This window comes from Myotis nattereri (assembly GCF_964212035.1).
Source record: "Myotis nattereri genome assembly, chromosome: 2".
Taxonomy (NCBI): domain Eukaryota; kingdom Metazoa; phylum Chordata; class Mammalia; order Chiroptera; family Vespertilionidae; genus Myotis; species Myotis nattereri.
In genome coordinates this window covers 110,799,789-110,827,526 of record NC_138076.1, presented here as the reverse complement: position 1 = coordinate 110,827,526, position 27,738 = coordinate 110,799,789, and the positions used below count along the sequence as shown (strand labels likewise).

The following is a 27,738-nucleotide window of genomic DNA, read 5'->3' as shown; positions in this document are numbered from 1 at the left end:
TTTTTTTTTTAATTGAGGGGAAGGGAGAGGGAGAGAGAGATAGAAACATCAATGATGAGAGAGAATCATTGATTGGTTGCCTCTTGCATGCTCCTACTGGAGATCAAGCCCACAACCCAGGCATGTGCCCTTGACTGGAATCGAACCTGGGACCCTTCAGTCCGAAGACCTATGCTCTATCCATTGAGCCAAAACAGCTAGGACAGCCCTGAGAGATGTTAAAAAGGGGAGTTACTCTGATATTCCAAAGGTATGTTATGTTAGATTAAAAAAGACAATAAACAGGTTTAATTAAGATTGACTTCTATCAGGGAAGATTCTAGCGTAGGACATGACTACCTGCTTTTAGTTAAAAAGTTTTAATTTCAGACCATCCTATGTGTTTACTTTAGGTGTCTGAGGTTTTTTTCTTTCTTTCTTTATTGATTAAGGTATTACATATGTGTCCTTATCCCTCCAGGTGTCTGAGTTTTTAAGGCCGCCATGCAGGCCTCTGAGCTTGTCAGGTTTAGTGTGTGGCCACACAATAATGAATGATAACACGAGAATAAAGCCTGTGTCTCAGCACTCACAACTGTGAGCATGCTTTTGCACCACCCTGTAATTCTGTTCCATATGGCTTCCTCTACTATTTAGAGAAGCTTTTGAAATTCCCCAGTGCTAAGAAGAATCACAAAGTATCCTTCCCCCAATGCTGGGAAGGGATTTTCAAATGAGAGCAGCCCCTCCTCCTAGGGAAATCCCAAGGGGAAGGGGAAATTCTCAGTACAGTGCTCTCTCCCTACTTGGAGAGTCCCTTCCAAGGCTTACTGTGAAGTCTCTGGATTTTGTTTTAGAAGGAAATTGCTTTTCTTCATAATTCCTTTTTTTTAAAAAATATATTTTATTGATTTGTTTTTTTACAGAGAGAGGAAGGGAGAGGGACAGAGAGTTAGAAACATCGATCAGCTGCCTCCTGCACACTCCCCACTGGGGATGTGCCGCAACCAAGGTACATGTCCTTGACCAGAATCGAACCTGGGACCCTTGAGTCCACAGGCTGATGCTCTATCCACTGAGCCAAACTGGTTAGGGCCATAATTCCTTTTGAAAAGTTTTATACCTTAGCTGCCAGAGATAGAATGTATTTTTGATAATTATTACAGCCAAAGGTGGATGGTGTTAATATTTAATATCATCTTTCAGTCTGTCCATCTTGAAATTTGGTTCAAAGATAGAATCACTGTCATTTTAAAAAAATATATATATATATTCTTATTGATTTCAGAGAGGAAGGGAGAGGGAGAGAGAGATCAAAACATCAATGATGAGAGAGAATCATTGATCGGCTGCCTCCTACATGCCCCCTACTGGGGATGAGCCCACAACCAGGGCATGTGCCCTTGACCGGAATAAAACCCGGGATCCTTCAGTCCACAGGCTGACGCTCTATCCACTGAGGCAAACCAGCTAGGGCCACTGTCAGTTTTGAATGTGCAATACTGGAGAGTACTAAGGTGTTACGTAAAAAGCACAAACAAAAAACAACATTCAAACCTGTAAAGAATTTTTGTGAGTTTATTTGAGCCAAACTGTCAACAATTGCCAGGAAGCAGAATCTCAATGTATTGTGATAATGCGCAGGAGAATAGCAGCTTTTCACCTTGTTTTGTACATTACAATCAAAGAAGGAGATGTAAGTGGGTTACATGAAATCCACTTGTGATAGATTAGGGAGGCGGGAGAAAGCAAATCGGGAAACCTCTGGGGTTGATTAAAAAAGTAAAATAAGCTGAAACCGGTTTGGCTCAGTGGATAGAGTGTCGGCCTGCAGACTGAAAGGTCCCAGGTTCGATTCCGGTCAAGGGCATGTACCTTGGTTTCGGGCACATCCCCAGTGGAAGATGTGCAGGAGGCAGCTGATCGATGTTTCTCTCTCATCGATGTTTCTAACTCTCTTTCTCCCTTCCTCTCTGTGAAAAATCAATAAAATATATTATTTAAAAAAAGTAAAATAAGACACATAATTCTTTTACTTAGGTGGGCAGAGGACAGTTAACAGTCAATAACATAATAACAATGAAGGAATTTGTGGTTTCTGCCCTGGCGCCCTGGCATATTTGGTTGTGCCCTGAGGGGTCCAGAAAAAGGGAAGTTACAAGTTACCCTGACATTTCACAGGTATGTTATTTTAGATGCAAAAAGACAATAGGCTCAGTAAAGATCGAATTTATCTTTGTAAAGGAAGATACTGGCCTAGGACATAACTACCCACTATAAACAGCTTTTTAATTCAAGTTTTATTTTTATTTATTTATTTATTTTTTTAAAATACACTTTATTGATTTTTTTACAGAGAGGAAGGGAGAGAGATAGAGAGAAACATCGATGAGAGAGAAACATCGATCAGCCACCTCCTGCACATCCCCCACCAGGGACATGCCGGCAACCCAGGTACATGCCCTTGACCGGAATCGAACCTGGGACCCTTCAGTCCACAGGCCAACGCTCTATCCACTGAGCCAAACCGGTCTTGGCTTTAATTCAAGTTTTAATTTCAGACCATCCTTTGTGGTGTTAACATAAAAATATTGAAACCTGTAAAGAATTTCTGTGAGTTTATTTGAGCCAAACTGTCGACAATCAACGGATTGGGATAATGCTCCATCTGGAGAATGGCAGTTCTCCACCTTGTTTTATACATTACAATCAAAGGAGGAGACGTAAGTGTGTTACGTGAAATCCATTGGTGATAGATTAGGGATTTGGGAGAAAGCAAATCGGGGGTGTGGGAGGCGGGGTGGGGTAACCTCTGGGATTGGATAAAAAGTAAAATGATAGACACTACTTCATTTACTTAGGTGAGTGCAGGATAGTTAACAGTTAACAATTAACATGATAACAATAACAATGAAGGAAGTAGTGGTATCTGTCCTGGAGCCTATGGCAGTGGTCGGCAAACCGGCAAAAGGCTGCTCATGAGCCACATGCGGCTCTTTGGCCCCTTGAGTGTGCTCTTCCACAAAATACCACGTGCGGGCGCGAACATACAGTGCGATTGAAACTTCCCATGCACAGAAGTTGGTTTTCGGAAAGGAGACAGACGAAACAAGTATACAAGACGAGTGTGGATGGGAGAGTTGGAAGGGGTCGACCTCAGCGAACGTACCTCAATCAGATTGAGGACGTTTTTAGCAACGGCCAGTTTAGGAGTGCCCTAATTAAGTTAATAACAATGTACCTACCTATATAGTTTAAGTTTAAAGAATTTGGTTCTCAAAAGAAATTTCAATCGTTGTACTGTTGATATTTGGCTCTGTAGACTACTGAGTTTGCCGACCACTGGCCTAGGGCATCTGGTCGTGCCCTGAGGGGCCTGGAAAAAATGGGAAGTTACAAATTACTAAAGATAATAGGCTCAGTTAAGGTAAAGACTGACCTTGTCAGGGAAGATACCGCCTAGGAGGTGACTACTCACCATACTACTTTTAGTTAAAGTTTTCATTTCAGACCATCCTCTGTGGTTACCTTAGGTCTTAGAGTTTGCTAGGCCACTATGTACACTTTCCTGAGTTAGTCAAGTTAGCATGTGGCCTTTTTATCCACATTGGTGACCAACCCACTGGTGCTCAGCAGTTCCTTGAACTGGAACTTAATTCTGGGTGCTTCTGTATAAATGGTTTCAGTAGAGTGCTCCTTGTTTGGGGCGGGGGTGGGGGTGGGGGGGCAGGGGAGAAGTTGCCGGGGAGGCTCTAAAATGGGTCCCAGAGAGGCCACGTCTGTCAGGGGACAGCAAAACATGTACCTGCCTGATAGCAGCCCTTCCTTCTCCCAGGGCCTAGGTTATGCGACTGTGCACAGGTCAATCTGAGTTTTAAGGGGTCCTCTTTATAAGAAGATACTTAAAGTTATGTAGAGACAATAAAGCTTTCTAAGAATACTTTTGGCAAGGTGATAAAGGATTAAAAAAAAAATACAGGCCTGGGAGGGTGGTGTTAGCCTTTGGGACACTGTTGCTGCTCACAATTGGGGAAGACAGTGGCCTTTACTATTCAAAACCCTGTCCACGTTCAACAACTAAAATTATTTCACTTTCAAAGTCCAGGCCGTCGTGGGTGGGGCGGGTGAGGGCCTGGCTTCCAGGCGGCCGTCAGTGCCCCAGCGTCCCGGGCAGCCCTCTCTGGCCGCGCAGGGCAGTGGGCGGCCCGGCGAGCCCGCCTTTCCCGGCTGTCAGCTTCCAGGTGGGGACGCCCCCTCCCCTGCAGCGCAGCTCGGCGGGCGGGGAGGAGGGGCTGGGCTGCCAGCGCCGCCCCTCCATCTATCACATGGCCGGAGCGCCACAAAAACAACAGCTTTGGCCAAGGCCGGGACTTCAGGACAGGGAACCCGGGGTCCTCGCTGCAGCCCCGGCCCCATGGAGGAGAGTTTTCTCGAATCCTTTGGGAGGCTGAGCCTCCAGCAGTCGCAGACACGGGCGCCAGCCCCGCCGCCCCCGCGTGGGACACCCCCGCGCCGCCACAGCTTTAGGAAACACCTCTACCTCCTGCGAGGCCTCCCGGGCTCGGGGAAAACCACGCTGGCCAGGTAACGCCACCTGCCCGGCCCGCGCCTGGCCCAGCCCGGCTGTGCGGAGCCCGGCCGCGCCGTGGGTGCCGCGCCGGGCTCCTCGGGCACGGTCTTGGCGCTGCGACCCGCGCCAGCCCCAGGTGGCACGGCCCTGGCCGCCGCTGCCGGAGGCCGAGGAGGACCTGCGCCGCCTTGGCCTTGGGGCAGGAGGCCCGCCGGGTTCCTCGTCAGGCAAACCTGGGGGCGACGGCAGAGCAAGCCGCGGGGCCGCCCACCGCGCGCAGGCACCGCCGCCGCGTCCAGGGGCGTCTTGCCCCGGCGGAGAGGCGCGGGCAGGGGTAGGGCCCAGGGCGGGGGCGGGCGGCGCGCTGGGAACCGAGCAGGTTGGGCAGCTGCGTGGCTGGGGCCGCTGCGGAGGCGCTCAGGTGCGCGGGAGGGTGCTGGCGCGGCCCGCAGACCCTGGTGACAGCGCCACGCGATGGGCGCCCTAATGAGTTCACCCGCGAATTGCGTAGGAGGCCGGAGTGCCAGGTCAGCTCGGACTACGAGGGCTTGTCGCCTGCTGCCAGCTCGCTAGGCCCACCAGGCCAGCCTCAGCCCCACCACTCCCTGCTGCACCTGAGCTTCCAGCAACGTTGCTGGGTTCTCTCGCTGCCTGTCCTGCCCGCCACCTCCCACTGCCCCATGATGCTAGCCCTTTAGGACTCAGCCACCCACCCACCAGTAGCATCTCGCCTTCTGGGCTTCCTGTTACACCTCTGTGACTGCGCTGGGTTTTGCACATGGTTCTGTTTATCCTTGTGTAAGTTTTTTTTGAAGGCAGGGGCCATGTCTTGCTCTGCCAAGCGCAGTGTATGTTTTCAGTGGAAGAAGTGGTCCCTTGTCCTCAGAGAGCTTTCCATTTCCTTAGAGAGATGAGGCCAAAGAAGAACCAGGGAGCATACATTCAGGAGATGGTTCGGATGGGAGGAGGGTCAGGGAACTGTGACAGCCCTGGTGATGTGTTGCCAGTTGTAGTTAAGATTCCCAGCTCATTTGTGGAGTAGAAGCCTTTAGCAAAACAATATTGCTACATTTTCACAGATTAATGCGATGGCTGACTTCCAAAAGGCTGTTAGTACCCTTAACTAAAACCTATTTCAGTAGGTTTCTCTCTGGATGGAGAGGTGGAGGGTGCAGAGTGGGGTTATTTTGTGATACATTTTTAAGGGGGGTGGGGTGGGCGGGCAGGGGGATTGACCTCTGTTAATAAGGAAGTAACTTCTGGATTCAAATCCTGTTTAGTTTCACTTTGGCTTTGCTGATCTGTGGGCTATCACACACTGTTAAAGAAGGAAGTAATGTCTTTGTCCATATTATGTTTATAATTGTTCAGAGGGAAGTCATATGATGTGTGGAGGTACATAGATTTGACCATCAGAAGCTGTGAGTTTTGGGCCTCACCTTCCTCATCTGTAAAGTGAGTGCCTTGGCCTCAGTGGCCTTTAAGGTCCCTTCTTGCTCTAACATTCTACACTTTTGGGATTTAAATTCCTGGGTGAAGTCTGGCTTATCAGAAGACACTGGATGAGACACCAGCTTATTGAAGGCCATTTCTTTAGGGACAACTGGTGGGAGCACTGGTCTGGGAGTCTGTGCCTGATCCTGTTCCTTAGGAAATAGCTGGTGACTTTAGGCAATCACCTAACCTCTCTGGGACTTATTTTCCTTATATGTGAATAAGAAGAGAGGATTAGGTTAGATGATTTATTGAAGATCCTTCTGACTCCGTTCTAGTTGCCAGACTTAGTTTGTTAATAATTGCTAGGTGAAGAGCTCTGACTTTGGAGTCCATTTATGGCTTCAAATCTAAGTTTTGCCAGTCACTAGCTGTGACCTTTACTCAACTGCTCTTTACCCCGGTTTCCTGTCAGGTTAAGAGAGGATATCTGCTCTGCCTACTTCAGAGAGCTCTTGTGAAGATTAAATGTCTTTGAGAACTTGTTAAACTTTAAAGTGAAGATGGAAGCAGCTCTGCGAGTTCTCCTGTTCCTCTGGGTGTTGGCAGTTCTGGGGTTCCTTTGGCACAGCCTTGGGTTGGGTTATGCATTTATACAGAAATCTGGGACGTAAACAAGGAAATAGGCGACAGCTCAATAGCTAAGGGAGGCGTGCAGTGAGGTGAAATGGGGTGATGGATGTCACAGGCTGCCGCCCTCGGGGAGTTGCCTTGCCTACTTTTTTGGGGGGTGGGGGTGGGGGCAGTGGAGGAGAAAAGGAGAATACCAAATTGTTTTTTTATTTTTATTTATTTATTTATTTATTATTATTTTTTTTATTGCTTAAAGTATTACAAAAAGTATTACATATGTCTCCTTTTTTTCCCCCCCGCCCATGACAATCCCCTGGCCTCCCCTACCCCCCAGTGTCTTATGTCCATTGGTTATGCTTATATGCATGCATACAAGTCCTTTGGTTGATCTCTTACCCACCCCCCTCCTGCCCTCCCACCCTTCCCGGCCTTCCTGCTGTAGTTTCACCGTCTGTTCGAGGCAGCTCTGCCTCTGTATCTATTTTTTTTTTAAATTAAATCTTTATTGTTCAGATTATTTGTTCCTCTTTTTTTCCCCCATAACTCCCCTCCTCCCAGTTCCCGCCCCACCCTCCGCCCTCACTCCCCACCCACTGTCCTCTTCCATAGGTGCACGATATTTGTCCAGTCTCTTCCCGCATCTCCCACACCCCTTTCCCCCCAAGAATAGTCAGTCCATTCCCTTTCTATGTCCCTGATTCTATTATGATCACCAGATTATTTATTCACTTGATTCTTAGATTCACTTGTTGATAGATGCATATTTCTTGTTCATAATATGTATCTTTACCTTTTTCTTCTTCTTCCTCTTCTTAAAGGATACCTTTCAGCATTTCATATAATACTGGTTTGGTGGTGATGAACTCCTTTAGCTTTTCCTTATCTGTGAAGCTCTTTATCTGACCTTTAGTTCTGAATGATAGCTTTGCTGGATAAAGTAATCTTGGTTGTAGGTTCTTGGCATTCATCATTTTGAATATTTCTTGCCACTCCCTCCTGGCCTGCATGGTTTCTGTTGAGAAATCAGCTGACAGTCGTCTGGGTATTCCCTTGTAGGTAACTGGGTTTCTTTCTCTTGCTGCTTTTAAGATTCTCTCTTTGTCTTTTGCTCTTGGCATTTTTTTTTTAAATATATTTTTTTTAATTGATTTTTTACAGAGAGGAAGGGAGAGAGATAGAGAATTAGAAACATCGATGAGAGAGAAACATCGATCAGCTGCCTCCTTGCACATCTCCCACTGGGGATGTGCCCGCAACCCAGGCACATGCCCTTGACGGGAATCGAACCCGGGACCTTTCAGTCCGCAGGCCGACGCTCTATCCACCGAGCCAAACCGGTTTCGGCTGCTCTTGGCATTTTAATGATGATGTGTCTTGGTGTGGTCCTCTTTGGATTCCTTTTGTTTGGGGTTCTCTGCGCTTCCTGGACCTGTAAGTCTATTTCTTTCACCAGGTGGGGGAAGTTTTCTGTCATTATTTCTTCAAATAGGTTTTCAATATCTTGCTCTCTCTCTTCTTCTGGCACCCCTATAATTCTGATGTTGGTACACTTGAAGTTGTCCCAAAGGCTCCTTACGCTATCTTCGTATTTTCGGATTCTTTTTTCATTTTGCTTTTCCGGTTGGGTGTTTTTTGCTTCTTCGCATTTCAAATCTTTGACTTGATTCTTGCGCTCCTCTGGTCTGCTGTTGGGTGTCTGTATAATATTCTTTATTTCAGTCAGTGTATGCTTAATTTCTAGTTGGTTCTTTATCACAACATCGAGGGTCTCATTAGATTTCTTGAGGATCTCACTACATTTATCGGCGGTCTCACCAGTCTTTTCGAGGGCCTTACTAAGTTTATCGGCAGCTTCTAGACAGTTCTTGAGAGACCTTAAAAGTGTGGTTTTGAGCTCTATATCTTCCATTTCTGACATTTGTGTCCTGTTTGTTTGTCTCCGCATTTTTTTATCTTTTCTTGGTGCACCCCCTAGTGGTCTTTGTGGGCAGTCTTGTTGTAGTTAAGCCTTGATTGTCGGCAATACCAGGGGTGATTTGACCTCCAGGCTAACTGGCTATGAGAGTCAGCTGTGTCTGCAGTGGGAGAGCTTCTGTGCTGGATCTCTAGGGCGGTGCTAATCTAGCCTTTGCCTGAGGCTATCTGGCAAATGGCTCTGCTCAGGGCTTGTGCAGGGCGGGTCCCTGGGGATCTACAAGGCGGGTGGAACAAGCAGTTATGGCTGCGCTGAGTCCAGTCCACAGAGGCTCTGCCTCTCAGAGTCCCAGCAACCGCTGCAAACCTCGGAGAGAAAGCTGCCTTCGAGTTCTGACCGAAGCCAGACAGTCCCGCTTCTCTCGTTTGAGTCTGGGTCCCTAGAGACTGGCCCGGCTCTGGAGCTCAGAGTCTGAAGCTCCCTCCCGATTGAAAACAACAACCGCGCCCTCCGCCGCCAGCCCGCTCCACGAGCACTCTGCACCTGAGAATTTCATTTCAGCACTGCGCCTCCTCTGAGTCTGGGTATGATATTCTCTTTCCTCCTAGTTGTAGAATTTCCACTCAGCCAGCCTTCCTGTGGTTCTGGATGATGTCCGTTCTGTCCATTAGTTATATCTCTGAAGTGGTTGTTCGAGGCAGCAATCTCCGGCGTTAACCTATGCCGCCATCTTGGTTTCTCCCATCTTTATTATTATTATATGGCAGCAGAGAGATGTTCTCACGAAGCCAAATTGTTTTTTTTTTAAAAAAATACACGTATAGAGAATGGTAAAACTGAGGCTATCTTATGTATAGTTGGATTCTGGGAATTTCATGATTTCTTTATTTTATGTATTTTCTATAATAAACATGTATTTCTTGAATCAGAAGAATAAAAATACAGGTCCATCTTTTTCTGCTTAACTTTTAATTTTCATTTGATTAAAGAAATAAAAATGTTTTTGAAATTAGGATATGTCTTGTCTTCCAAATCAATGTTGGATTTCTATGTTTTTCACCTATTTGTTTTGAAGGGAGCGTGGAAACCATCTATTTAAATTATTTGGCGACATTAAAAAAAAGTTGGAGTTTTATGTGGTTTAAAATTTTTTTCATTACATTGGAGTACTAACAAATTAGGATGCCCTCTAAGTTTGTTCTAGCATCTCTATTTCATTTAAAAAACATTCAGCCCAGCTGGTGTGGCTTAATGGTTGAGTGTTGACCCATGAGCCGAGAGGTTGCTGGTTCGATTCCTGGTCAGGGTACATTGCCCGGGTTTCGGGCTTGATCCTCAGTTGGGGGAGTGCAACAGGCAGCCAATCAATGACGTTTCTATGTACCCTTTTCCTTCCCCTCGCTATAAATCAATAAAAACATATTTAAAAAGAAACATTTCAGAATAGGTTATTATCATTGACCTATAAGTCCTACTTCCAGGAATTCATCTGAAGGCAAAAATTGGACAAGCACAGGAAGACAAGAATGTACCTTACAGAGTTTCTTTATATAATAGAAAAAAATGTGAGCCAGTGTAGACATTAAAAAAAAATTAATGACACTATGGCTTATAAGTCATGCTGTCATTAATGGAAACAGATGTGTATGTTAAAAAATCCTGTAACAAAGCTATCTATATCTATTTTTCATATATATGTATAAACTAGTATATATGACATTTATATATTATAAATACATACACACACAAATCCTCTATTTTGGTCAAAGAAAGGGGCGTACATATCCCCATAGACTAATGTGTGAAAGATAGACATCTGTTGATCAATAGTTGTTGACTTTAGAGAGAAGGATTATGAACTTTCCCCCTTGACTTATTTTCTCATGTTTCTGCAACAAATTGTTAACTTTTTAAATATGAAAATAACTTTTTTTAAATTAAATCTTTATTGTTCAGATTATGACAGTTGTTCCTCTTTTTTGTCCCCATAGCTCCCCTCCACTCGGTTCCCACCCCACCCTCCGCCCTTACCCCCCCCCCCCCCACTGTCCTCATCCATAGGTGCACGATTTTTGTCCAGTCTCTTCCCGCACCCCCCACACCCCTTCCCATCCCCCAAGAATAGTCAGTCCACTCCCTTTCTATGCCCCTGATTCTATTGTATTCACCAGTTTATTCTGTTCATCAGATTATTTATTCACTTGATTTTTAGATTCACTTGTTGATAGATGTGTATTTGTTGTTCATAATTTGTATCTTTACCTTTTTCTTCTTCTTCCTCTTCTTAAAAGATACCTTTCAGCATTTCATATAATACTGGTTTGGTGGTGATGAACTCCTTTAGCTTTTCCTTATCTGTGAAGCTCTTTAGCTGACCTTCAATTCTGAATGATAGCTTTGCTGGGTAAAGTAATCCTGGTTGTAGGTTCTTGCTATTCATCACTTTGAATATTTCTTGCCACTCCCTTCTGGCCTGCAAAGTTTCTGTTGAGAAATCAGCTGACAGTCGTATGGGTACTCCTTTGTATGTAACTGACTTTTTTTCCCTTGCTGCTTTTAAGATTCTCTCTTTGTCTTTTGCTCTTGGCATTTTAATTATGATGTGTCTTGGTGTGGTCCTCTTTGGATTCCTTTTGTTTGGGGTTCTCAGCACTTCCTGGACTTGTAAGTCTATTTCTTTCACCAGGTAGGGGAAGTTTTCTGTCATTATTTCTTCAAATAGGTTTTCAATATCTCTCTCTCTTCTTCTGGCACCCCCATAATTCGGATGTTGGTACGCTTGAAGTTGTCTCAGAGGCTCCTTACACTATCTTCACATTTTTGGATTCTTTTTTCTTTTTTCTTTTTTTCCGGTTGGGTGTTTTTTGCTTCTTCGTATTTCAAATCTTTGACTTGATTCTTGCGATCCTCTAGTCTGCTGTTGGAACTCTGCATAATATTCTTTATTTCAGTCAGTGTATGCTTAATTTCTAGTTGGTCCTTTTTCATAACCTCGAGGGTCTCACTAGATTTCTTGAGGGTCTCACTAAATTAATCGGCGGTTTCTAGAAAATTCTTGAAAAACCTTAGAAGTGTGGTTTTGAACTCTATATCCAGTAGTTTGCTTTCCTCCATTTCTGTCATTTGTGACCTGTTTCTTTGTCTCCGCATTTTTTATGTTCCCCTGTGTTGATAGAGTGGCTTTGTGTGCTAGCTGTCCTATAGGACCCAGTGGCTCAGCCTCCCCAATTACCTGAGGTGGGCAGTCTTGGTGCACCCCTTTGTGGGCTTTGTGCAGACTCTTGTTGTAGTTATGCCTTGATTATTGTAGGTATCACTTGGAGGAATTCACCTCCAGACCAATTGGCTGTGAGAATCAGCTGTGTCTACAGTGGGAGAACTTCTGTGCTGGAGACACCCTTCTGGGGCAAGACTTGCTTCAGTGGGGCTTTGGTGCTCACTGAGTCTGCCCCTTGATTGTGTACCTTTTGGATCTAAGGAGTTGTAATCTGGATGGTCCCACTCTGACCACTGGGTACACTGGCTCTTGGATCTCTAAGGAGTTGCTAACTTAGCCTCTGCTTGAGGCTACCCAGGAGGAGCTATGGAGAGATCTGCAGATTCCTCCTCTTTGTTTGGGGTTTGGAGGTGCCCAGATGAGGCCCAGCTGTGAAGCAATGCAAGCTGCTGTGGGGTCTTGGACCTTCTTTTGGAAGTTCTGGGTCTCTCTGATTCAGCTGCAGTTTGTTAGGTAATTTTCAGATTGCCAAGGGCCAGGCCTTTCATATGCAAAAGCCTCTGTGCACAGCTTGGGTGGGGCAGGGTCTCAGGGGATCAACAGAGCGGAGCAAGCAGCTATGGCTGCTCCTCAGTCCTACCCTCAGAGGCCGCACATCTCAGTGTCCCGGTAATCACTGCAAGCACCTCTGAGAGAAAACCGCCTTCGAGTTCCGACTGATGCCAGACAGTCCAGTTTCTCCCCATATGAGTCTGGGTCCCCAGAGACTTGCCCGGAACTGGTGTTCAGAACAGTCGGGACCTTGAGACTCTCTCCCAATTGAAAAAGACAACCATGTCCTCAGTTGCCAGCCCTTTCCGCGCACCTCCGTACCTCTGCACTTTATTTCCGCACCTCCTCTGAGTCTCAGTGCTTTTCTCTTTCTTTCTAGTTGTAGAATTTCCACTCAGCCAGCCTTCCTGTGGTTCTGGGTGATGTCTGTTTTGTCTTTTAGTTGTATTTTTGAAGTGGTTGTGCGAGGCAGCAATTTCCGGTGTTTACCTATGCCTCCATCTTGGTTTCTCTGGGCGAAATGGACGTTTTTAAAAACATTATATAGGCCCTGACTGGTTTGGCTCAGTGGATAGAGCGTCAGCCTGCAGACTGAAAGGTCCCAGTTCTGATTCCGGTCAAGGGCATGTACCTTGGTTGCGGGCACATCACCAGCGGAGGGTGTGCAGGAGGCAGCTGATCGATGTTTCTAACTCTCTATTCCTCTCCCTTCCTCTCTGTGCTGTGTATCTGTAGTGCTGATGACCCCGTGTGCGGGCCCCCAGAGCACTTTCTGCCCAGTCAACTCTTTCACAGCAACCCCTACTTCTTCCTCCTGCTCAGTCGCCAAGGGGGCCATTGTGGGTTCCTATGCCAGGAGATCTGCCCATAAAAATAACTCTTTACAGTTGAAATAGTTTTGTTCAATAACTTGGCGGGATAGATGCAGGTTATGGACAAAGCATTTATTAAACAACAAAGTAAATGTCATTTGCTATACAAAAAGGCTTTCCTAGCTTCATTCTCAGTTGGACATATACTAGGAAACTTTTTAAATCCATGAGCAGATTCATTTTAAATATTGTTATTTTATCTTAATTATTTATTAAATATTATTTTATTATTGATTTTATTGATTAGCATATGAACTAGCCTAGGTCTCTTGATTCTTCAACACCTCAGGTTCTTTTTCTTTCTTTTTTGTTAATCCTCTACTCTATTGTTGAATTCCTATAAATTTTTCTTTATTTCAATTAGTGTATGCTTAATTTCTGATTGGTCCTTTTTCATGTCTTTGAAATTCTAAGATACCTGTAAGTCTCACTAAGTCCCTTGAAGCTCTCATTAAGATCCTTGAGCAACCTTATAATCATTGTTTTGAAATCTGTATCTAGTAGTTTGCTTGCTTCCATTTCTTTCATCTGTGACATGTTTCTTTGTCTCTGCATTTTGGCTGCTTCCCTATATTTGTTTCCATGTATTAGGTAGAGCTATTCTCCTGGAATTTGTAGAGTGGCCTTCTGTAGTAGGTGTCCTGTAGGGCCCAGTGGCTCAGCCTCTTCAGTTACCTGGGGTGGGTCTTCTAGGTGTACCCCTGTGTGGGCTGTGTGCACAGTCGTCTTATAATTGAGACTTGATTGTTATTGGCATCACTGGAAGGAATTGGACTACAGCAACTACAGTGGAAGAGATGCTGTGCAGGAGACACCCCTATGGAGCAGGACTTGCTTCAGTGGGACTTTGATGCTCACTGAGTCTGCCTCTTGGGTTTGTTCCTTGTGGATGTGTAGACTTGTAATTTGGTATGGCCTGAAGCTGTCCACCAGGTGCACTGGCTCTGTGGCTTCCTGGGAGGTGCAAAGTCAGTCACTGTGTAGGGCCACCCCGCAGGAGCTACAGAGGGATCTGCAGATGGTTGCTACTTGTATTAGGCTTGGAAGTGCCTATGCGAGGCTCAGCTGTGAAGCAAGGCAGGCAGGTGCTAGTGCTGGGTCTTGGACCTTTTATTGATAGGTTTGGGGCATCCTGAAGCCAGCTACTGCTTATTTGAAAAGTCTGAAGCCTGAGCCAGGACAGGCCATTCATATGCAAAAATCACTGCAGACAGCTTGGGTGGGGCTGAAAACTGGATGGGGCGGGGTCTCAGGGAATCACCTGAGTAGAGCAAACAGTGTGGGCCTGGCTGATGGAAACTCAAAAATGGCTGCCAGTTGGTCCTGGAATGGGGGAGGTCCCAGCACAGTAATAATGACCCCTATGAGCACCCTTGTCTGGGAGAAAGCTGCCCCAGAGTTCCTGCCCTGATGCCAGACAGTCCAGTTCCTCCCTGTACATCCCTGGGTCCCCCAAAGCCACCATCCCAGCACTAGAGCCCAGAGGGATCAAGTCCAAGTAAGTCCATACACCGGCTTTTTAAGAGGAACTGCTGGGTCTCCAGCAACCTCCATCACTCAGCCACAATCCCTGCTGTTTTTTACAGCCCATAGTTATGGGGACTTATCTTCCCAGCTCTGCAGCCCTTGGCTAGGGGTCTGGTGTGGGACTGGAGCCCCTTGCTTCTCACAGGGAGCTTCCACAGTGGAAATATCCCCCTCAATTAAAAAAATGCCAAAGTGGGTGTAGGATCAGCCTGTTTCATGCCTCTATCCCTCCATGTAGGAGAATGTTCTTATTCTTAGGAGACACTTAACAAAGAATTTAGGAACAAAGTGTCATGATGTCTCTACTTACTTTCAAATGGTTCTTCAAAAGTACATGTGAGCCCTGGCTGGTTTGGCTGGTTTTCTCAGTAGTTAGAGCATTGGCCTACAGACTGAAGGGTCTCAGGTTTGATTCTGGTCAAGGGCACGTACCTGGGTTACAAGTTTGATCCCCGGTCAGGGCAGCCAATCAATGTGTCTCTCTCACATAGATGTTTATCTCCTTCTGTCTCTCCTCCTCCCTTCCACTCTCTCTCTAAAAAAAAAAAAAAAAAAAAAAAAAATCAATGGAAAAAAATATCCTCAGGTGAGGATTAACAACAACAACAAAAATACATGTGAAGCCCTAACTGGTTTGGCTCAGTGGATAGAGCGTTGGTCTGTGGATTCAAGGGTCCCAGGTTCGATTCCGGTCAAGTGCATGTACCTTGGTTGCGGGCACATCCCCAGTGGTGGGTGTGCAGGAGGCAGCTGATCGATGTTTCTCTCTCATCGATGTTTCTAACTCTCTATCCCTCTCCATTCCTCTCTGTAAAAAATCAATAAAATATATTTTAAAAAAGAAAAGAAGAAGAAGCATTAAAAAAAAAAATACATGTGAAGCCCTTGCTGGTTTAGCTCAGTGGATAGAGCATTGGCCTGCGGACTGAAGCTCTCAGGCTCTATTCCAGTCAAGGCCACATGCTCAGGTTGCAGGCTTGATCCCTGGGGGGAGGAGGGAGAGTGCAGGAGGCAGCTCATCAGTGATTCTCCCTCACCATTGACTAGAGGCCTAGTGCACAGAATTCGTGCACATGTAGGGTCCCTAGCGGCTGCCGGCTGCCGGCTGCCAGCCGGGGTGCCTCCCTTCCCCTGGCCAACTGCTGCCACTGCCGCCGTCGTGGGCTGGGGGGGCCTCCCTTCTTTTAGCTGCCTGCCGCTGCTGTCGGCCATGGGGGCCTCCCTTCCTCTGGCCACCTGCCACTGTGGCCACTGGCTGGGGTGGGGGGCCTCACTTCTCCCGGCTGCCACCGCTGCCGCTGGCCCCGCCCCCTGGTCAAACGCCCAGTTGATTCCCCTTTGAGGGGATAATTTGCATACTAGGCTTTTATTATATAGGATGTTTCTATCTTTCTCTCCCCTCTCCCTTCCTCTCTGAAACCAATAAAAATATATTAAAAAAAATACATGGGAGAATTAGAATAAATAATCCACAAATTTGTATGGAACCACAGAAAACCCTGAATAGCCACAGTAATCTTGAGAAAGAAAAACAAAGTTGGAGGAATCATGCTACCTGATATCAAACTACACTACAAAGCTAAAGTAATCAGAACAGCATGGTACTGGCATAAAAACCAATTGTAGATCAATGGAACAGAATAGAGAGCCCAGAAATAAACCCATGCCTATATGATCAATTAATATTTGACAAAGGAGTTGAGAACATACAATGGAGGGAAAGATAGTCTATTCAATAAATGGTGTTGGGAAAATTGGACAGATATAGGCAAAAAATTGAAACTAGATCACTAACTTCCACCATACAAAGAATAAACTCAAACTGGATTGAAAACTTAAATGTTAGATTTGATACCATAAAACTCCTAGAAGAAAACACGGCAGTAAAATCTCGGACATTTTTTAGTAATAATTTTTCTCATATATCTCCTTGGGCATGGGGAACAAAAGAAAATATAAACAAGTGGGATTATATCAGAACAAAAAGTTTTTGCACAGTACAGAAAACCATCAGCAAAATGAAAAGACAGCCTGCTGAATGGGTGAACATATTTGCCAATGATACATCTGATAAGGGGTTAATATCCAAAATTTATGAAGAACTTATACAACTTAACACCAACCCCCCCCCCCCCCAAATAATTCAATTAAAAATGGATAAAGGATCCAAATAGATAGTTCAACAAAGAGTACACACAGATGGCCAATAGACATATGAAAAGATCCTCAATGTCACTAATCATGAAAGAAATGATAAGTTGTGAAATCATGGTTGTACCTGAGTTTCTTCCATAGTAGCGATTTTAAGTAAATTTAGCGGGGAACTGGGGAGGTGAAGGTTCTGTGGAAGTAATTTTCTTTCCTTTTCCCTCCTTTTATTGTATTTCCATTTTCTCAGTTTCCCCCCTGCATGAGGCTCCTGATCCACCACAACAAAGAGCTGGACCTGGGGCACTGTCCTTACCACTTCTGAAGTGGATGGAATGGTGTTACTTCCACTCAAGTCTGAGAAGATTGTCTATTTAATAAGGTCTTTATTTATTAGGAGAGCTTCTGTTGTCTTGCACATTCAAGATGCTATGGTGGCTATCAATGCTAATTGAACACTCAGGTGAAGATAGGACATGTTTTTGAAGGAGTAATCATTCAGGAAGATCACCGCACCCCCAGTTCCATTAGAGCTGTAAAGGAGCTGCTTGTTAGGAGGACTGTAGGCTACAGTCAGATATGTCTTAGGAAATGGTGAGACATGGTCTTGAGCAATTTTACTTTTAAATAAAGCTTTGCAATCTAGGAGGAGAGTAGTTTCTCTGTTGTGATTTGTTTTTGTTTTCTAGAAAAGAATAGAATTCAAATAAGATGTGAATTGTGTCTTAAAGTTTTTTTTAAAGGAAACATCAGAATATTTACTTACAATAGCTTACATAAGCCATAAAAAAAGAGGAAAACAAGAGTCAATAAGACTGCTTTCAAATCTGAAAATGATAAAAAACCAAAACAAACTGTGTGAGTGGCAGATTTAGGAAAACAAATGAAACCAGATTTATAAGGGCTTAAATCTGGGACCAAAGAGAAAAACAAAAATCTTAGAACCCATATCCATAGTTGCTTAATTAGCACACAAAAGATAAGGAAAATAAGTTATACACTATTATTTAACCTTTGAACGTAGCTCTCATTAATAGACAAGATAATATTGATGAAAATAACTTAGAAACTGTAAAGTGTTCACAAATATAAAATACACATACCTGAACATGCATTCACTGCTGTCCTTAGACTGTTTCTGTTGTGTCTTTATAACAGTTGCTTGCATTAGAGGTTCAAGTTAGGACTTATGATTTGGGGTTTTTAGTTTGAATATCTTTAAAGTAAAATAAAAAACATTATATGGAAAAGTGTGAATTTCTTTCATCAAATCCTCTTTGTACCTCTCTTTGATATCACTTTCAATATCTGTGGTAGATTTGAAATTGCTGCCTCTTTTGCTGCCTTTTCTACTCTCTGTGTCCTGTCCTGTAGTGAGGGTCGGCAATGACTTGCTTTGGAGGATAGCATGTGGTGGATGCCTGGCAGCTTCCATTTTCGCCCGCTTGGAATGAGTGAAGAGGCCTGGGCGAACCTGGGTGAGGATGAGAGACCATGTGGGTAACAGGCAGCGAGCAGCCAGCACCCCGGACTGCATGAGGCCTGCGCTGCAGGAGCGGTCCCAGGCAGGATCAGCGGAACTGCCCAGCTAAGCCCGACCCAAACGCTAACCCGCAGAACAAGTTCATTCCCTTTCCACACAGACTTCCCAGGGTCTGGGGGTGACCATATGTTCTACTTGTATCATCTGTTTTCCCTAACACTCCTTTGCGATCTTTGCTCATCTGACAGTTTCCATGGTTTTCAGACCTCAAATTGGCCTGGACACTCCTCTCTGGACACACTCCAGCTTGCCAACTCCCTCTATAGATTGTGTAGTACTCAGAATTGAAAAGTGTTTCAAATACGATTTCCACTTTTAAAAAATGTTATTATTTAAGAAAAAAATTTGCACTTTTAAGCACAGTATCTTTGTTCTCATTTTCCTGCCTCTTGCTCATAACACGCCCTCTATCAGGAGCTTCCTCCTCTTAGTTCCTTCCCTGAGAGGCAACAGTTTCCTTGACGGTGCTTTCCTGTCAGAACTGGCTCCCCACCCTAAGTGCTTGTAGGACTCAGGTGTCCAGCTCATTGCACTGCGTCAGGCCAGTAGGCAGGGTCTGGCTCCTTGGCTGGGCTGTGAACTCCTTAAAAGCAGTTACTTTATTTTACTTTTGTACCTTAACACTTTACATAATACTTGGCACATGCCAAGTGCTCAATAAATGTTTAATGAGTTGGATAATTATCTAATATTCTTTGGGTATTAAAATATATGATCTTGCCCTGACTGGTTTGGCTCAGTGGACAGAGCATTGGCCTGCGGACTGAAGGGTCCCAGGTTCGATTCCGGTCAAGGGCATGTAACTTGGTTGTGGGCACATCCCCAGTAGGGGGTGTGCAGGACGCAGCTGATCGATGTTTCTCTCTCATTGATGTTTCTAACTCTCCCTCTCCCTTCCTCTCTGTAAAAAATCAATAAAATATATTTAAAAAAAATAAAATAAAATATATTATCTTCTGGTCCACCTTTTCCCACAAGGCTATCAAGAGAGACAGCCAGATTCCTGTTTCTTTTTTTTTTTCCTTAATAGATTTAAAAAACTATATATTTTTTTATTGATTTCAGGAAGGGAGAGGGAGTGAGAGATCAAAACATCAATGATGAGAGAATCATTGATTGGCTGCCTCCTGCACACCCAACACTGGGGATCAAGCCTGCAACCTGGGCATGTGCCCTGACTGGGAATCCAACTGTGACCTTGTGGTTCATAGGTTGCCGCTCAACCACTGAGCCATGTTGGCTGGGTTAGAAGCTCTGTTTAATCTGTAGTTTTCAGTTAAGAAAACAGAAACTTAGAGAGATAGGTCACATGACCAGAAGGGGCAGAGGCAACACCTGAACCCAAGTCTTTCCCAGTGATGTAGGTGCTCACTCTCTGCGGTCCCAGTGCCTCACATTCATGCTGTTCTTTCTTGGCCAGAGATGATTTTTCTTGATGGAGATGAACAAACGAGAAAAAGAGTTCATAGGTCGACACTCAACCACTGAGCCACACTGGTCAGGCTGAATTTGTCTTGAAGTTAGAATTAGGCTCGCGAGTGTTGTAGGGATAATGGAAAGAAACACATTCACTGTTGTCAGGGGTTGCCCTAGGTCAGTGGTCAGCAAACTGCGGCTCGCGAGCCACATGCGGCTCTTTGGCCCCTTGAGTGTGGCCACGAAGTTTCAGTCGCACAGTACGTGCGCGCCCGCACGTGGTATTTTGTGGATGAGCCACACTCGAGGGGCCGCAGTTTCCCGACCACTGCCCTAGGAGCTTTCCCATGTTATTAGATCACTACAGGCCTTATGCACGAAATTCATGCAGGAGGGGGTGGTCCCTGCGCCCTCTCGCAATCTGGGACCCCTCAGGGAATGTCTGCTGGGGAGCGGGCCTAAGCCGGCAGTCAACATCCCTCTCGTAGTCTGGGAACCCCTCACTCCTTACTGCCCACCTACTCGCTGCTCCTTACCACTTCGCTTGCTTCTCCTCATCGCTGCTGCGGAGGCGGGAGAGGCTCCTGCCACCGCTGCTGAGCTAGCCAGCCTGAGCCCGTCTTCTGGCTGAGCGGCACTCCCTCTGTGGGAGCGCACTGACCACTAGGGGGCAGCTCCTGTGTTGAGCGTCTGCCCCCTGGTGGTCAGTGCATGTTATAGTGACCAATTGTTCTGGTCATTCTGCCATAAAGGTCGCTTAGGCTTTTATTATATAGACTCGAGGCCTGTTGCACGAAGAGATTCGTGCAATAGGCCTTCCCTTCCCCTGGCTGCCGGCACTGGTTTTCCTCCGGCACCTGGGACCCAGGCCTTCCTCCGGCTGGAGCCTTCAGTCTTCGCCCCGCCGCTTTGCGCCTATGTATGCAAATTAACCACCATCTTTGTTGGGTATTTTGCATACTCTCCTGATTGGCTGGTGAGCTTAGTGGAGGGACAGTTATTTTACATGTTTGTCTATTATAAGGTAAGCTTGTCATCACTGAGCAAGATAGGTGCCATTACCCTTGATTTTTACAGATGAGGAAGCTCAGGGATTTACCCACTTACTACCTAGCATAATATCCATCTTCTCCCCTAAGAAAGATGTTTAAGTGAAAACATCTTGTTATTTTGTGCATAATATGCTTTTTTTGTTTTTTTGCTTTAAAGGGGGGACTCCATGGTAGTTTTTATTTTTTTCTGATATTTTCATATTTAGAGTGAGTGACAGAGATTTAGGAAGATGTGGGGAATGTTAAGCCTATCTCTTTCCTTCTCCTTTGTGTTTTCATTTGGTTTGGGTCACTGTTAAAATGTAAATATGGCCCAGCTGGCACGGCTCAGTGGTTGAGCAACAACCTATGAACCAGGAGGTCACAGTTGGATTCTCAATCAGGCACAAGCCCGGGTTGCGGGCTTGATCCCATGTGGGGTGTGCAGGAGGCAGCTAATCAGTGATTCTCTCTCATCATTGATGTTTCTATCTCTCTTCCCCTCTCCCTTCCTCTCTGAAATCAATAACAATATATTTTAAAAAATGTAAAAATGCTACCTAGTAGGGGTAGTACACACCCATCACTTTTATCTACATTTCATACTTGAGCAAGAATTAGTTTCTGAGATGGGTCCTTAGAGAGAACAGAGTTCCAGGAGATGGGACCCAGGACAGGACAGAGTTTAAGGGAGAGGAAAAGGGCACTGGCACCTCCCAGAGGAACAGCGGCAGGAACTGGGCCCGTAAGGACAGACTGCCATCACACTGTCAGCTCCCAGTTCTCGCTCTCAGTCCTGGTTGCTGCAGAAGTCAGTGGCAGTGACAGCACGTCTTAGTGTCCAGAGTTAGGCAACGCTCACAGTTGCCTCTTAGCCCACTCCGGCTTCTTTGATAGGAGCAGGGCCTTCTAGAGATAATAAGCATCTCTGTTTTTAAATTGAATTTCAACAATTCAAAACCTGGTGGTCTCATAATTACAAATTGCTAAATGTTAGAACCAGAAGGAGATGATTTTCTATTACAATAATGCAAGGCCATAAAACAATCTCTTCTTCCCCACTTTCCAGACAATTGCAACACGACTTTCCCAGGGCCCTGATTTTCAGCACGGATGACTTTTTCTTCAGGGAAGATGGCACCTATGAGTTCAATCCAGACTTCCTAGAGGAGGCTCATGAATGGAACCAGAAAAGAGGTGACCAATTCTTTTTCAGACTCCTGAGAAATCCTATTGTGCACTTACTAGTAGATTGTAGCTGCTGCAGAATGATACATTTAATTGCCATTCTCCCCTCCGCCCAAACAGAATGCAAACCTTCCTAGATTCCAGGAAAGAGAAAATGATTGATAATGGGTCCTGAAATAGGCGGCATTAACTTTGTGTGATGAGGACATGCTGTAATAAAATGACAAGATATGGGTATGCTCACCCTTTCTCTCTGACTGTTGCATGTTGTTCACTGTTGTATAACATTGTGTTGCAGCAAGAAAAGCAATGAGGAATGGCATATCCCCCATTATTATTGATAATACCAACCTCCACGCCTGGGAAATGAAGCCCTATGCAGTCATGGTAGGAAGAAGTATCATTCTGAATTTTCAGTTATGGACATTTTGTGAGAAAGTTGAAACTTTTGTTCTTTTCTCATTTTCTGATCTACCACGATCTCATATGTATTAACAGTCTCTCACAGAGCAGGTAAAGCAGTTATTTTTGTGTTCCTCTGCTGTTCAGTGGCTCAAATTTGCTGACATGCTATTATCACCTTGGGGTACAAGTTGTAAATAGTCCTGGATCAGAATTTTTTATAGCTTTTCTGTCTCGTTTGTTTTCCTAAAGGAAGGTCCACATGGAGCACCCGTGGAAACTTACAGAGAAACTGGACTAACAGAGTTACAGGTTTTATTAGAGGACAGTCTGTTTTTCACTAGCCGGAGAGTTCAGTACTAGATAGTGTTGCTGCAAGGGAGTTTCAGGGCCACAGAGTTTTTAGTTTAAAAACAGATTTAAGATTAATACTGTAATCCTGTTAAGACACTAGCATGCAAATATAACCATTCAGCTCTTAATTGTTAGAATAGGAAAAAACAGTAAGATGAATACAGTGTGCACATTTTTCTTTAATTTTGAAGAGTCTGAACTGTTTTCAGACATGTCATCTCTTAGGCTAGTGAATTTTCATTCCCTATTGGGTGTAGGAAGGAGAAAAGATCCAGACACAATCAGGGGACAGGAAGGAGACAGCTGAATGTCTGTTTTTGTCATGAATAGCTCCCAAACTGGGCTCATAGCAGTCTATTTTTAGGCCTCTTTTTACATTTTGGGCAAAATAGCTTATATACAGGTGTGCTTTTCTCTAACTATATTCTCATCAACTTCATGTAGGCCCCGAGGGTGGGACTTTGGTGAAAACAGGAGGGAATGAACATTAACTTTGTGGTCACTTCAGTTCATGGATCAAGAGTCCACTTGGGAGAGAAATGAACAGGGATATGAAGAGTGAAGTTAATTAAGGCACAACTCAAAACCACGAGTTAGGGGGAACGGAAGGTCACTTAAGGGAAGTCACGTTACTTTTTATTTTCTGGTTATGTACAATCTTTTTCAGCCATCCACAGCTATTAATAAGACCTAGAAATTAGATATTTTCCATATATGATGCTTGACTTCTTTCCTAATTAGAAGTGTTCATCTCAAGAATGAAGAGGACATCTTTTTACTTAGCTCTTTTCATTGAACTTTTATTATTGAGAGTTCAGTTTGAGATAAAAACATAGTAGTGAATTTGTGAATTCAAAGGATATTTGGGTGTTTATATGTAAACTGTAAGTTTTTTATTTTTTATTTTTATTTTGGTAAACTATAAGTTTTCTAACAAGGAAATGGGGACAGTGTACTGAGCCACACTGAACTACTTTTGGAAGAAAGAGTATGTAAAGGATGGGGGAAATCACTTTTATTTCATAAGCTCTGCTTCTATGGCACTACCATTTTCTAACCAAGGCATGAGGAATAGGACAAGGCATTTGACAGACATAAATCTATGATAATCCTATAAGGGACTCTGAGAAGCCATTGAGGTCATTGCTTATGGACAGGAAGTTTTAAGCTAGTTCAGCTATTTTTAAAAATGTCTAAAACAAATAACCTTCATAATTTTCCTATGTTGTAGATAAAATGGACCAAAATTTATCACTGGGAACTGTAATACAACCTGAGAGTGGCTAAGCATGGCCATGAACCAACTATATTTATTAAGATAAACTAAGGCACTGGCTTACTGGTAAAACAAAAGAAATTTTATAAAAGATATGCAGTGAATGTTTATTGCCAGTATAAACATTCCCATGCAAACATACCGTGTGTTCAATGTTTTATGTGCTTTTGAAAAATTAGGCACTTGAAAATAACTATGAAGTTATATTCCGAGAACCCGAGACTCGCTGGAAATTCAACGTGCAAGAGTTAGCCAGGTACTTCTGTGTTTTTCTAGCTCCTCATTATGTGTCCTGCTGTTTTCAGGTATTTCAGACCGAACAAAAGAATCTTTTCAGGCTGGAAATGGACATGGTAGTTTTCAGGCCAGAAATGGTAATTCTTAGAAACTGATGACTTGGGAACTATTAATGTGAAGACTGTAATTTTGGGTCAGTTTTCTAATATAATGCTATATCTTGGCTTGGATTCAGTTCTTCAAAAGAATACATTTAATATTCGGCTAAAATGCTTCTTCATTAATGAACATTTAAAAGCACTTTCTTCTGCATGGGATTGCACATGTCAGTGGTGTTTTTGCATTTAGGCTAAATAAATACCTTTAGATGCTGAAAAGTCTGTGGTTCATTTGTGGTCCAGATGCTGCTTCTAATTTATAAGCAATAAATGTCCAAATAATACTAACTTGTTGATTGAATGCATGGGTTCTGATATTATCTGTGTTACTTGATAATGTCAATGATTTAAGTAACCAGTGAAAACAATTTACTTTTTAGGAATAAGGCTAGTTCATCTTATGGTTAAAAGGAGATACAGTGTTTCCAAAGTGTGTTTGTGAACCACAACCACCTGAGCTGGATGTTAAAAATCCTAGCTCATGGCTCCCTTTCCATAGTTGGAATCTCTGGGAATTACATTTTGACTTATATCCCCAGTTGATTCTCACGCCCACTAGGATTTAAGATTGTTTTAATAAGCATCTAGAAATGTCCAGGACTGACCCACATAAATCGATATATTCATGCTTAACAGGCAAATCTACCATGAAAAGATCTCCTGGTGTTCTATTGTGTCTTAAAGCACAGAATGGAGATTTCCAGAAACAAAGCATTTCTGATGCATTAGCTTTCTACAGGCCTCAGGGTGGTTTAGGGGTGTGCAGGGCAGCATGAAGAACAGGAGTGGAACCTGAAAGAGGTCTGCATAACAAGATGTTATGCTTTTGTCACAGTTAAACCCTGAGGATAGAGTGCATACCTATGTAATAATACAGGACTTGTAAAATACAAGCAATTCATTTTGATATATGGCCTTAACTATATGTTTGCATGTTTTCCCATGTAGAAAAAACATTCATGGAGTCCCAAGAGAAAAAATACACCGAATGAAAGAACGGTATGAGCACGGTGTTACCTTTCATAGTGTGCTTCGTGCAGAAAAACCAAGCAGAGTGAACAGAAGCCAGGACAGGAGCGGTGCATCGCCTTCCAATGGGGCAGGATACTGGAATACCTACGCAGAGTTTCCAAACCGGAGGGCTCCTGGGGGCTTTACACACGAGAGCCCCTTTAACAGAAGAGGCGGTTATCACCATGGATATTAGAGGCTGATCTTACAGGCAGAGTTTTCCTAAATCAGTTTTTACTTCGATTTTTGGTATTTATTCTTTGTTCAGTTTTAGTCAGAGCTGTAATTCCAGTGTAAATAGTCGAACCTGAACGTTTTTGAGCAGAAGTCATCATATTCATCTTCAACAGGCATTTGTTAGTGATGCTCTATGCATGGCCTGATGCTGGGAGTTCTGCAGGTTTGGTTAGACCGAGTCACTCTTTCTAGGAAAAAATTAATTTGAAGATGAAACCTGAGAAACATACCCAAGAATGTAATCAATTAGTCACATAGGTTCATAAATAAAGTGTTTACAGTATATATAATAAGCTTCAGTACCACTTTCTCTGAAGTAATCTATTTTTTCAGGAATTCATCTCCATCAGGAAAGTTGGAAAGATGGGAGAAGTGAGAGGCAGGAATAATTTTAGTAACATTGCTACTTTTTAAATCTATGTATCCAAAAATGTGAAATATATGGCTGTAATGATGATATTGATTTTCCTTTAAAATGAATATACTACAAAGTATACACCTAAAGGAATACTGTCCTTCAAAGTAGACACTTTGGGAAATTATTCCTTTATTCTAATGACGTGTCATTGTTAAAAATGTCTGTCAAATCCTTCTTAATAGTTATACCAGCTACTGAGGAAAATCAGTGTCATTATTTGAAGTCACAATTTTAGTTTTGTGTTTTAACTACCACTCTATTGAACAGGATTAAACCTGAATAACTTTTGGCTGTTGTGCTAATAGTATAAATAAAACAAACCTCCTTTATAAAACATCAATTTTTAAGATGAATCATTAAGCAACTTTTAAAATTTTGCTTATAAGTGTAATTAGTAGGCAGCCCCAATGTTTGGGGGTACAAGGAATTAAGCATCCCAGGATACAGGTTACAGAGGGATAAGATGAGCAATGCTGGTGTTTTATATGACATCAAGACAATGAAGTTCTACCACAACTCTGGAATGTCCCTCAAATCAATAATGAATTTGTGAATCCAAATTAAATCTGAATAGAGGAATCGGATTTTGTGTGAGACCCAAAGTAGATAAGAACATGTAGGTTGTATGCTTTATTTCTTGTTGGCTAACGGCTTCTTGCTAATGTTCTGTGAAGTATTTTAAATGTCTTATATAATGGTGCTTTTATGGTTATTAAAAATTATAGTATATGGTATTGCTTTATATGGATTTGTCATTGAATCTAAGCCTTTTTTTGTTCAACAATATAAAAAATTTAATTACCGAAATCCCACAGAATTCTACCATATTAAGATACAATTTTTCACTCTGGCCAGTTTTGCTCAGTAGTTAGAGCGTCAGCCCAAGGACCGAAGAGTCTTGAGTTCAATTCCTGACCAAGAGCATGTACCCCAGTTGCAGATTTAACCCCCAACCCCAGTTGGAGCATGTGCAGGAGGCAACCAATCAACATGTCTCTCATCGTCTCCACCCCCTACCCACCGTCCTTTTCACTCTAAAAATCGATGGGGGGAAAAATCCTCAGGTGAGGGTTAAAGAAAAACCAATATTTCTATATCATAAACTTATTTACCAATCTTCTTTAATAAATGGATATAAAAGAAAAAACCTTATTTACTTGCTTACATAAATAATTTTATCTATGCACTTTAGAAAGACTATTTTACTTTGACATTCCATTATCTGACTCTATTGAAATCTCAACATCTTGATGACTACCATCAATACATCTGTAATTATTCATTAACATTTTAAAAATTAGTATCTCCCAAGTTTGGCTGATGAAACTAAAGTTTAGTGAATTTGAATAGATCTAAGGTATTATTATAGTTTTAATAAGTTCGATGAGTCCAAGCAAGCATGTTCCACAATAATCCTCTAATAATCATGATAATTCACATAATGCTGCAGTCCAGGGCCCAGGTAATCCTGAGTGTCTAGTCCAGTGGTTCTCAACCTTCCTAATGCCACGACCCTTTAATACAGTTCCTCATGTTGTGGTGACCCCCAACCATAAAATTATTTTCGTTGCTACTTCATAACTAATTTTGCTACTGTTATGAATCGTAATGTAAATATCT

General features: G+C 43.5%; 1 protein-coding gene across 2 annotated transcripts; it reads left to right on the top strand.

The window, feature by feature from the left end:
- Nucleotides 1–4,171: 4,171 nt before the first annotated feature.
- N4BP2L1 (NEDD4 binding protein 2 like 1) lies at nt 4,172–26,852 on the top strand (the record flags this gene model as incomplete). 2 transcript variants are annotated; one of them, XM_081083574.1, is made up of 5 exons in its annotated part: nt 4,172–4,563; nt 21,907–22,034; nt 22,324–22,412; nt 24,237–24,313; nt 25,401–26,852. In XM_081083574.1, the coding sequence occupies exons 1-5, from the start codon at nt 4,394–4,396 to the stop codon at nt 25,657–25,659; spliced, it is 723 nt and encodes a 240-aa protein (XP_080939700.1). In that variant the 5' UTR covers nt 4,172–4,393. The 2 variants fall into 2 exon arrangements, with proteins under 2 accessions (XP_080939700.1, XP_080939701.1); XM_081083575.1 differs by lacking the exon at nt 24,237–24,313 and adding an exon at nt 24,363–24,431 and having other exon boundaries at nt 25,401–25,457.
- Nucleotides 26,853–27,738: the final 886 nt, after the last annotated feature.